This window comes from Protobothrops mucrosquamatus, unplaced genomic scaffold (genome assembly GCF_001527695.2).
Source record: "Protobothrops mucrosquamatus isolate PMUCROS unplaced genomic scaffold, P.Mucros_1.0 scaffold100, whole genome shotgun sequence".
NCBI classification, from domain to species: domain Eukaryota; kingdom Metazoa; phylum Chordata; class Lepidosauria; order Squamata; family Viperidae; genus Protobothrops; species Protobothrops mucrosquamatus.
Genome location: NW_015386473.1, coordinates 384,334 through 396,555, shown reverse-complemented (window position 1 = coordinate 396,555; position 12,222 = coordinate 384,334). Strand labels below are relative to the sequence as shown.

At 39.3% G+C, this 12,222-nt stretch overlaps 1 protein-coding gene across 1 annotated transcript in view; it reads right to left on the bottom strand.

Moving 5' to 3' along the window:
- Positions 1–276: 276 nt before the first annotated feature.
- Positions 277–12,222, bottom strand: part of TBC1D22B (TBC1 domain family member 22B) — a 42,001-nt gene continuing 30,055 nt past the window's right edge. The window contains exons 9-13 of the mRNA XM_015812600.1: positions 5,572–5,678; positions 4,430–4,505; positions 3,355–3,482; positions 2,118–2,213; positions 277–1,509 (exon numbers count right to left, since the gene is read on the bottom strand). Coding sequence (XP_015668086.1) covers positions 1,381–1,509; positions 2,118–2,213; positions 3,355–3,482; positions 4,430–4,505; positions 5,572–5,678 — 536 coding nt within the window. The 3' untranslated portion in view covers positions 277–1,380. The remainder of the gene's footprint in view (positions 1,510–2,117; positions 2,214–3,354; positions 3,483–4,429; positions 4,506–5,571; positions 5,679–12,222) is intronic.

Here is a 12,222-nt window from a genome sequence, read left to right as displayed (position 1 = left end):
AGAGGTTGGAGCCTTGAAAGAAGAAGTCTCTGCCTGGAGAAAGGGGTGGGTGTAGCTGAGCATAAACATCCAGAAGACACAGGATAGGACACAAACCTTGCAGAAGACAGGGCCATAGCAATGTGCTTTGCCACAGCTGGAGATCTGCTTTCCACAAGGGCAAGCTCAAGCGCGGTTTGGGAAGTGCAGGCCTCCCGCAACAAAAAAATAAAATAAAAAAATAAAAAATCCATGAAATTCATGGTTCAGCAGCAAGTTTTTTTAAAATCTTCAGACCCTCAAATTCCTTGGCACTGGAGGTCATGCAATGTCATTCTGCTTTGGAGTCAATTTTTTTCCCTCTAATAAAAATGAAATGTGCATTCTGGGGAAGAATAAATGTGCTAGTGCAGATGTGTTGACAGCTTCAAAACCTGATGGACAGAGGAAGCAGGAGGCCCATCGTTATTTGTAACCTAGGCAGCGTTTGCACGCCAGAGAGGCAGACTATAAATATAAAATCATATCTGCTACAAACAGACGACTTATATTGTACAACCTTTACCCATATACACAAGAACACAATTTACATATAATGCCTTACAGGAGTGTCATTGTCACAGAAAGGATTTTTTTTTCTAAAAAAGAAGGGGGGGAAAAGCACAGCTCCCCCCCCCTCACCTACGTTCAGTGCACATACCAGGTTAGGCAATCCAACAATTACAGGTGGAGTTGTTTTTAATTCACTTGTATTTTTCTGAATTGTGCATGAACTAGACAGCCTTTTCAATGTATGTGCATCATCCCACACAGAGATGCTGCACAAAAGGAATGTGGCAGCATGCACATGAAGTATATATGTCTTTTGTTAATGCCTGAAATGCTTCACTTCTTCAGACATGCAGAGTGAAGCTAAGGCCTGAGAGTGTCTTGTGTTCAACAGCACTGCCTTCTCTTGGGCAGGACTCTTTGTAAGGCATCTTCATTGGGGAGTTTAAACAACTGCCGAAGAAGAAACAGGGGGAAACAAGAAAAAAAAGAAACAGGCCAAACAGGAAGTGCATGAGTTTGTCTGTGCTTAGCAGGTTAACAAGAGGCTGCAAAGACTTAGATTATCTAGGCTGAAACTTGGAAGGCATTCAGAAGTTCTGTTTATTCATTTCACTTCCATCCAAGCTCAGGCCATCATCACAGCAGGACACTAATGGTTTCTGGAGTGGCATGTCCACACATGGAGTGGCAGGCAGGCACACACAAAAGTGAAGACAGAAGTCTGATGGGAGCTTTTTTACAGCAAAGATTGGGCTCCTGGTCAGTGTGTCCGAGGGCTTAGGTGATCGAATGCCACAGTGATTGAAACTGTGCCAGCACAATGAGAAGCAAAGGCAGACCCCCTACTGCCTATCGACGATAGTGATTGGGAGCATCTGCAAACATGTACTTTAGTCTGTAGGCTTCAGCAAGGAGGAGTCCAATCTCTTCATTGCCCCAGTGTATGGTGGGTAGATTCTGTAGTAACATTAGAAGGCCCTGAAATGAGGAAAAGAGACAGCTCAGAGATGTGACCTTGGCTTTAAATGGGCGAAAACACTTTTATGTTCTCGTGGCATTACCTTTCTGTTTCATTATTTTATTTATTCAAATTTATTATCGTGCCCCAACTCAGGGAGACATGCCAAATCAAAACATCCATAAAAACAGATAAAAAACAAAACCACGCAGACAACCTGGACCAAGATAATCTCAAAACCTATATTCTTGCAGTCCATTCAATTCAATATGAACTATAGTCACTGGGGATCTGATTCAGGCAGCATTGATCCTGATAACCAGTTGGGGGGGGGGACACCATCTCAGGGTTGGGGTCAAAGCCTAAAACACGAAATCTTTGCCTCCTGCTTTACTTATAGACAATGTAGCAGAGTCCGATATTACAGCTGTGGAAATTATGTTACCAAAGCCCTCAGAGAAAATGTCTGCATCTCTGGGTAAAGTGATTTCATGCCCGTAATCACAGACCAGAAAAAACTGCTGTACATACGTAAGCATTCTCTTCTCTTCCCTGAAATAAACACATTCTCAAGCAGGATAATTACACAGCATCCTTTTATAAATGTGGTTGCCTGCTGATGATTTACCTGGAAGTCCTCTTCATCCAAAATCTCTTTCCGCCACTTAATCAAGAATGCAGCACAGACATATAAATGGAAATGAGAGAATCCCTCAGGCTCAGACTGAAAAGAACACATTACTTGGGGTTAGAACCGCTGTTATCAGCATGCTTTATTTCTCACTGCTTTTCTACATTTTTAGAGTTGTGGATATGCATATAAGTTATGTGCAAGGATAGCGGCAGAGCTCTATTTCGTGATGATGCTACACAGGTAGTCCTTGACTTACAACAGTTCATTTAGTGATTGTTCAAAGTTACAGCATCACTGAAAAAAGTGACTTAAGACCATTTTTCACACTTACAACCGCTGCAGCATCCCCATGGTCATGTGATCAAAATTCAGACGCTTGGCAACTGACTCATATTTATGACCGTTGCGGTGTCCCGAAGTCATGTGATCCCCTTTTGCAACCTTCTAACAAGCAAAGTCATTGGGGAAACCAGATTCACTTAACAACTGTGTTACTAAATTAACAGCTGCAGTAATTCACTTAACACAGGGGTCTTCAAACTTGGCCCTTTTATGACTTGTGGACTTCAACTCCCAGAATTCCTCAGCCAGGCATGTCCACAAGTCATAAAAGTCCACAAGTCATAAAAGGGCCATGTTTGAAGACCCCTGACTTAACAACTGTGGCAAGAGAGATCGTAAAATATGGCAAAATTCACCTAACAACTGTCTCACTTAGCAACATAAATTTTAAGCTCAATTGTGATCATAAGTCAAGGACTACCTGTAAAGACCTGCCCTCTAGAGTCCTGGGGGAAGACTGGCCTTCCAGAAGGCCCTGAAAAGTTGGTTTTGCCATTCAGAAATACGGAGCCCACAAAATGGCTGCACTGTGTTTAAGACTCTGAATGCACGCTCTTGTGGGTTTTTTTTTGTTTTGTTTATAGTACTTTAATTGTTTTAATCATTTTTGATTAAACAATCATTTTGTTGTAATTGTTTTGACAGTTTTTTGCTCTTGCTAATTTAATCATTTGAGCTGTCCAGAGTCACAAACGTGAGATGGGTAGCTAAATAAGTAAGTAAGTAAGCAAGCAAGTAAGTAAGTAAGTAAGTAAGTAAATAAGTGATCTGAGTATACTACTGCCTGCTTCCATGCAAGATTATTGCTGGGAAAAGGTGTCTGAGTAAAGTCACATGGCACCATTTTTATCAAGACAGGCTTCCAACAAAGAAGTCTAGGTACTCATACCTGATAAGTGTCCCAAAGGCGAATGGTGCAGCGAAGAGGAAGCTCCCTCATCAGGAGATTGTTCATCCAGCGAAAGGCAAACTGCAAGTACTCCACTTCATACTTCCTAAAGTGACTGTGTACCTGCTCTGGAACAGGACATTTTATTTGCAAATGGCAAATATTTGATATATTTGCTGTCATTAGTAGAAATCACATCTCTATGAAACAGTATCTTTCCTTGCTGTCTCTATTCCACTTCTGAGTACAATTCAACATGCTGGATTTGACCTATCATGTCCAACAGGGCTGCCTACTCCTATCCATCTGGTTCCTGCATCTCAGATAGAATGCTTAGCCTGCCTCTGAGATTTGGAGAATGTGAAAAACTTCTGTTTTTCTGTCCTGTTTCTATCAAGAAACTAGCAAGGAGAAAACCAGATTCCCATTAACATTGGAAGGGCAAGCTACTGTAGGTAAATAGGGAAAAACCCACTCACTTGCACTGATGATGTTACCTAGTTGGGTAATAAAATGTCTACAAACAGCCAAGCTCAGAGAGAACCAAGGACTCCACAGATCAACCCTGAGTTACATATATTCTACTGTACTATATCTGAATATGAGAAACTCCTGTTTTTTTTGTCACTGGCACCCATCCTATGGAATCGCTTCCCATTAGAATTTTGGAAAGTTCAAATGCTTGAGATCTTAAAGTCTTAATAAACAGAGCTGTGGAAATGGCAATTATTTAAAACCTATCATCAATGTGGTCATTTGGGGGGGCTGCCCATACAAAATGCCTTTTACTTACATTTTATAAATTTTAGTCCTTTTTCTGCTAATTTTTTCTCTTACATGCATATCAGCCTACGACTTCCCATTCACCCTTTCTTCCCAAGAGTATTCTATTTCTAACATGCCTTAAGTACATCAATATCCCAGTCTGATTGTCACCTATGACAACTAGAAAAAGAGCCTATGACTTTGGTCTCATGTCAATTGTTAGTGTTCTACACCCTATGTTTTTCTCTCAAGTGAGAATCCATGAGTGTTACAATTTCAATTGCAGGTGTCAAACTCAAAATTCACCTACCATCAATACGACTGACAAGTTCCTCCAGTGCTTTGACTTTTTTTTGGATCCCTGGTTGTGCAAATGTGTAGTTGTCCTGAAGCAAAAATATATTGTGTGTTTAAGAGGATTGAAAATGCTTTTCCAGGGTTTTCCAAAAATGTCAGAAATAAAATATGAAACTGTATATATACAATAAACCTTACCATAAATTTCTGATGTTTGGGACATATCTGATGGATACGCTCCTTATGGAATGCTCATATGCAATAGGAAATGGTGGCGAGAATTGGGTATTAACCATTTCTTGCCCTTTTTAACTGCCTGTAGCAATCTCATGTTCTCCGTTTATTTATTCAACACATCATGAACAAATAGGAGAAACTGCTGACCTCATGAGGTTATAAGACATTCTGGAAACCCTGGTTCTCCATGAATTACAGAAATTATGTATATATTTTCAAAATTAAGGATATATTACAAAAAAGATCCCCTAAAAGACTTTCAAAAATTCTGTTTTTGGGGTGACACACCTTAAAATAATAATAAAATTTATATTAAAATAATATAAACTTAAATTGAATATAGTTTTTGCACAGCATGGTCAAAACCTGTATAATGTTAAACTAGGAACTCAATTAAGTTTCCTGAGAATTTCATATTAGTTTTACATTATGTTTCTAGCCCTTAGAGCTGTGAAGACATACCCAACTGTACATTTATAATAACCCAGAAATTTAAGCAGAGGAAAGCATTATTAAGATTTTCAGGGACTAGAGAGTGCTGTTTCAGTATCCATGTGATTCCTTCTCTTTCTCTAGAATTAAGAAACCCAGAATAAATTATACAAATATAGAATGAATTATAAAACAAATGATTGAATAGTAATGAACTGCCATGATTCAAATTGAATATTTGGGAGACATAATATTTAAATAACTGAATATATCTTTTCAAATTCTTTTTTTAAGCATGGAGTGCACTTGCTTTTGTACATTGCCTTCAGTATAGAGGCCAAAGCAGGTAAAATTACGAAAGTCTAGGCTCCACATTATCCTTGGGTGACCATGAAGCAGCAGAAGTGGCTGGGAATAGCAGAGGTTGAATTATCCAAGGAAGAGATTCCCTGGAGTCCTGAGAGTCAGTACAGATAAATGTCCTACCTGGATCCCATCCAGCAGTTTGCTCATACACCAAAAGCTGTCAGCTTCGATGCTTTGCAGCACATCTTGAGATAAGTTTGTTACATCAAAGTTCTCCACATCTTCTTCTAAAAAAAGGAAGTGTACCATTGTAGAATAATGCTTAGGGATATACACCTCTTGTCTACCTCAATTATTTATTCTGTGTCTTTCTAAAAATAGAAGTGCACATATAAATCCTAACAGGTCTTCTTTTTGTTGGCAGAGTTGTAACTTCTACAATGTGAAAGTCCATACAAACGCGAAGGGAGAACACATGGACAGTTAGATCACTCAGTGGCTACTCAAATACTGGATTTTGTTTATTTATAACTACATTTATGACCATTATGATGGCAGGAGAATTTCAAATCTCAGGAGCTGGAGAAGACTATGACTACTCTGAATTGCTATTGTTCAGAATTTGACAACATGCATGACTTAAATCCCATGACTACCAGCAGCCAAAAAGGTTCTGCAAAAAACATATATGTATATGCACATATAAAAGACATGCAAAATTAAAAAAAGATAAGACTTTATCTATTTTTAGTAAAATTGTATGTTTGTGTATTTGTACTTATATATATATGTATTGAGCAGAGAAAATTACCAATGTTTAAAATTACACTAAGGCAAATATGATATAGTTGATAAGGTACCATTCCTGAATATATAGTAAGTTATAAGTATGCAATTATACCAGTTTTTGGAAAATTATTTGCTAAAAGAATTCCTGATTTTCTTGTATGATCTTCTAGACCTATGTCACCTGATAATGAGGTCTGAATACAAACAAATTCCCTTCAGGAAGACATTTATTAAGAGAGACAGAGGTTGTTGAAGGGAGAGGTGGAAAAGGTTGTGGTGGGATGGAACTGAGGAGATTCTTCAAGAGAAGTTTAAAAAAATAAAAGGTCACGTATGAGTCAGTGTATTAACATGACAGAAGCAAGGACAGAGAGGCATGTGAGGAATAATGAATAGTGCTGGTATAAACTACTACTTTTTCTTTTATCTTGTGTCTTTTAATTTATTTGGTTCAGACTTTCATACCTGTCCTTTGTTTATCCTGACAAGAAATAGTATGATGAGTAAATACAATGTCTATGCATGCAATATGCAAATGAGTCCACATTCACTCTTTTTCAAATATATTATCTTTAGATAATATTAAGCTTAGGCAATTGTCATTACTGATGAAGGGAAATGACGAGACAAGATTGGCATGTTTAAGAAGCATGCCTTAATTTCTCTTATGCCAAACTGCTATTCACAAATCCATTCAAGGCATAAAAATACATAGATCTCGCTATTCTTTGCTTCTCTTAATAGCAGATGCCTTGATCACATATATCTGAGTGTTTTACTAAGAGACACTTTGGTTGGCAGCACTGAAAAAGAGCTATAAAGCAATGGAGAAGTCATTCAAACCTTCCATAACAGTAAGAACTCTCTATCCAGTACAAGAGATTGACAGCTCTGAGTTAAGAAGAATACTTGTTTTTAAGAGGCAGGCGCCTTCATGAAGTGACACCAGGATAGGATTAGCCAAAGTTGTTTTGGGCTCTAGTTCCTTCCTTAGAAATGGCTGTTCCTCAAATCCTATTAACCAGAAAGATCTTTACCATCCATCTCAAAACTAAAAACTTGGCAGCAGGACTGTCATTGGTTCTTTCATAAAGTGAGATTCAAATATATTTTTTTCAATATTCTTGGTTACTGTCTAATCTTAAAATTGCTGCAATTTAATCTGGAAAGTATTTTTTTCTTTTTAAAATTAATTTCAATGACTAATACAGAGTTGGACATGACACCAGCTTTGAGTAAAGGCACTAGAAACTATAGATTTCAGGAACAAGAGATAAACAATACATGATATGAAGGATCAGTGATAGAATCTCCCAGCATTTTTTCACTTAGAAATAATTATGCAGGATCTTGAAATCAGCAAGATTTTGGATCAGAGGGGTCAGCAATTACTTGTGTGGGTTCCCCCCCCCCTTTCTGAGCTGCTTCTTATTGTAAACCAGTCTCACAACCAGCTACACTCAGCCTTGTAAGAGAAAAAAGGCTGTGACAAACATTCGTATTGGCTCAATGTTGCCCTCTCTGGTATGCAGGTCATCTTTATAGTGTTTGAGAATAGCCTTAGTAGACAAACCTTTCTTTTTTATCCGAAACATTTTTTTTTTCATAATAACCTGGCTTGTGAAATGTAAACGTGGAGTTCTTAAGGTAAGCTCAGTAGCTTGTACTTTTGGGTTTGTTATCCAGGCAGCTGGCATATTGGACAAAATAAATCGACTCAAGGGTCAGCATTCACTTCTACCCTAGTCTCATAAATGTGGAACTCCATTCTGCTTGTTTCCTGGGGACTTCCACCATGAGCCAAATATGTTAACTCCAAAACCAATCTTAGTAACCCACACAGATATAAAATTAACATTATATTTAAATAGTCAAGAAGCACCTTCAGGCACATGCTTGGTATTGTAGGATGCATAACCTGAAGTCTCTTTCACCGAATAATTCATTTTTTTATGTTCTGAAGTTCCAAGCTTGCTATGTCATAACTTAGCTACATAATTGCATGTAATATCTTTCACAATAGCAAAAACAAAACATTTAGGCTTATATATTGCTTCATAGTCCTTTACAGCACTCTTTGGGTGGGATACAATGTCAGCATATTGCCCCCAACAATCTGGGTCCTCATTTTACCGACCTCGGAAGGATGGAAGGCTGAGTCAACCTTGAGCCCATCAGGATCAAACTCCAAACTGTGGGCAGAGTTAGCCTGCAATACTGCATTCTAACCACTGTGCCACCATGTCTCTAGAATTTCTGGAGCTAATATGTAGCTAATGCTACATATGTATCCCCCTAAGTTAAATCTGACTGATTGAATTACTTGATTTTGTTAAAGTGAATTTACTACCAAAATACTTTTTAAACGAATTCCAATAACTTAATTGGAATGGTGAGTGAAACTGGACTTCATTTGTTATGCCCTTCATTCCATTTAATTGAACTTTACACTCAACTGGCTGAAAAATAACAATCTCTATTTTTACTGTCTCTCAAGACTAACCATCAAGTTTAGAAGAAAACATATTACTGAACAGCAAGAAGGTACCAACTCTGTGGCAGCCCACTAGTGAACAGTGTATAAGTAGCATTAGTGTAATGGAAAAGGCTGTAGGGGACACAGCGAGACAAGCAGAGATAAGAGATGCTTCTGGCAATTTTCTGAATCTTTGAAGCATATATTGTCATCAATGCTTATTGCTAATTTATGAAAAGACTTCACAGACTCACAAAAGCTTAACAGCTTTTAAACAGATTTTTTAATCCGTCAGAGGTCTGAAAATGACATCTAAGTAATTTGCATCTGCAGCAATTATGAACTGTTTTCCCTTTCACCAAACTTGTAAGGAGAACACCATTCAGTGAGACCAGCCTGAGGCATCAGTAGAATCAAATGAAACAACCTCTTTAAGGGAGAAACCACAGGTTCTACCCAGTTCTTCCAATGCTAGTTAATTCAGTTTCTAAAAGGAAAGGAAGATTCTCACAGAATCAGAGGGATTTCCACACACTCAAAAAAGCAAGGGCAATGGGCCTATGTTTGAGTCAAGTGACCAAGGCTAAAATCATATCTGCCCATCAATCTGATCAACCAGCTTTCTTTCAATAGTACCATTTCAATAAAGCTGTCTTTTGGGGAAACATTCAAATTACAACATTAAACACACTTAATGCTGTTTTTAATTGATTGCCAGAGGACTAGAACAATTTAAAATGTTTGCTCTTTGCTTTCAGTTCTATGGAATAAAATCTTGTTTTGAAAATTGTAATTTACAAAGTAAATATTATAACCTTAGATTATATATCGATCCTAGTGGAGGAGAAAATATCACAATACCTAACTTTTGAAATTCCTTAACTCTTAAAAGTAATAGAAGCTAACATGTTGTTATCACATATTTCTCTGAAGGGCAACAGTGGCATAATGGGGGTGGGGAGGATGGATGTGATTCTGAGATTTTCTCTAAAAAAAATTTTAATAGGATTATTTTGTACATATCTAATTCTATTAGGAATGAGATTGATTACAGTCAGAAACCTGCTAGAAAGCCTTTACCCTGGTACCAACCAAGCCTGCAGGATTAGTCAGGATATGAGTGAATCAATAAGAAGATTCTTAATGCCCTCTTATTAGGCATGAGAGTATTTGAGATTTATACTGCATTATTGTTTATATTCTGTGTTATTATTTCATTCTAAAACGCAAATTACCTAATTTAAGAGCATACAATCATAGAATAAAATTGCACAGGCAACTTTGAATAATATTTATATTTTTGCAAACTTCAATTTTTAAAGATTTTCAAAAGAAGCAGAATATAGGATTTTATGTATTTTGATTCCAAATACTCTACAACAGCGGTTCTCAACCTGTGGGTCGTGACCCCTTTGGGGGTCGAATGACTCTTTCACAGGGGTCGCCTAAGACCATCAGAAAACACATATTTCCGATGGTCTTAGGAACCAAGACATCGTTCCTCTATCCGTCTCCGCACGGCTTCGAGCTGGGGGCCGTTGCAGCACTGGATTCGTTTCCGTCGAGCATCTCCTAAGGGAGGCTGCACTGCTTCGCGGCCCTTTCCACGGAGGAGGCTGAACTAAGCTCTGCTGGTGCTGTTGTCCTCTTGGCTCTCTCTCTCTGCCTGGGTGCTTCTCCAACCAGGCTGGGCGGATCCGCCAGAGCGGCCTTCCTGCGCCCCCCCTCCCCGGCCAGCTGGAGCCGGGCAGGCCAGCGACCTTCGGAAGTGAGGCGAGGACAGGCGAGGCGTGCAGAGCCCCGGGCACGGCGGGTGAGTGGGCGTCGTCGTTGCGCGCTTGGAGAGCCCTTAGAGTTGGGGGTCACCACAACATGAGGAACTGTATTAAAGGGTCGCGGCATTAGGAAGCTTGAGAACCACTGCTCTACAAGCAGATTTGGGTCATCAGATTTGTTTTGTCACTTGGTTGTAGTTTTTGCTTCCTTAGAAACAAAAAATTGAGGAGAGGTTTCTGGGGAGAAATGGCAAACTGAGACTCTGGATTAGCGGGAGGCGTTATGGCTGAAAAGGCAGCTGGATGCTGGATCCAGACTGCCGAAAATTCTCTCCAGATCAAAGAGACATCTTCATATCCTGCCCATTTTGCAATAGTAATTTCTGCGGCCTCCATCTATCTTCCAGGATGTCCTCCATCTGACATCAGGCCTGTAATTCCAGTGTCACAAATAAATAGGGATCTCACAACCTATGCAGCTTTTTTAGTGATTTAGAGGTTAAAAAGCAAAAAGCAGAAGATTATCGATACTGCAGCCTCCTGGCTATACAGTCTAAGGCAGCTTCTTAATTTTTTTCTCCAGTGACCGCTTCCCCCTTTTAAAAATTAAGGAGGAATCCAAAAGGGCTTTTATTTATATGGGTTTCATTTATCAATATTTGCAGTTATTAAAAATTAAAATAGATGCATTCATTAACACTATAACTTCTCATGGTTGTTTGATAGGATTTTAATTTAATTAATTAATTTTTTCCAACATGGATTGGCAAATAGTTTTGAATTCAAGGATCCCTGAAAGAGTCTTGAGAGATTCCCAGATGTTCTAAGACCACACTTTAAGAAACACTGGTCTAGAAGAATATGATTAGACGTTTCAGCCCTGTTGCTTCTTCTTGGGAGACACACCAATCTCATCAGAGATAAAAATCAAAATTTACTGAAAAGTATAAAAAGACAAATACTAAGTATTACTAAGTATTTACATTGTACAATATTTTTTAAAGAATAAAAGGATACACTTCAGAGTTGTTCAGATACAATAAAAAGCCATTTAAATGAAATGTAAGATAACATTGGTCTACAAAAATAGAGTGATTCAAATACATTTCTTGTAAAAGATGCTGTAAAATGTTTTCATATTATTTACAAATTACAACAATAGACTAAGGAAAACATTGTTTTTTTCATGAACAGGCTAAGGCAGTGGTGGCGAACCTATGGCACGCGTGCCAGAGGCGGCACTCAGAGCCCTCTCTGTGGGCACGCATGCTGTCGCCCTAGCCCCACCTCCCCCTGCAGCCCCCTCCTCACCAGCAGTCCCCCCAGAGGAGAGTTGCCCCTGGGCCCGGCCTGTGCAGAGCAGCACAGCCAAGCACATGGCAGCCAGGCAGCAGGGACAAGACTCCACCCTCACACCCCATCGTGTGCAGATGATGCATTGGGGCGCGGGCGGAGGACGTGGCCAACATGGCACTGCAAGGCTGCCTGGGCGATCTGTGGAGGTGGTGAGTGGCCCTGTGGGCGGGTGGGGCAGGGGACAGAGTGGGGGTGGGGCAGGGGGGCAGTACGGGGTGGGAGGCAGAGCGGGGGCGGGGCAGTTTTGGGGCACTCTGTCTCTAAAAGGTTTGCCATCACTGGGCTAAGGCATGAATAAAAAGGCTTGAGAATACATACATTTCCTGCTCTTGAACAGAGAAATAGAATCCAACTTGATTGGACATAGCAGCACACAGTAAGAAAAAAAAATCTAACCCAAGTTCTTGACTAGATTGGTAATCTATTTCTATATTA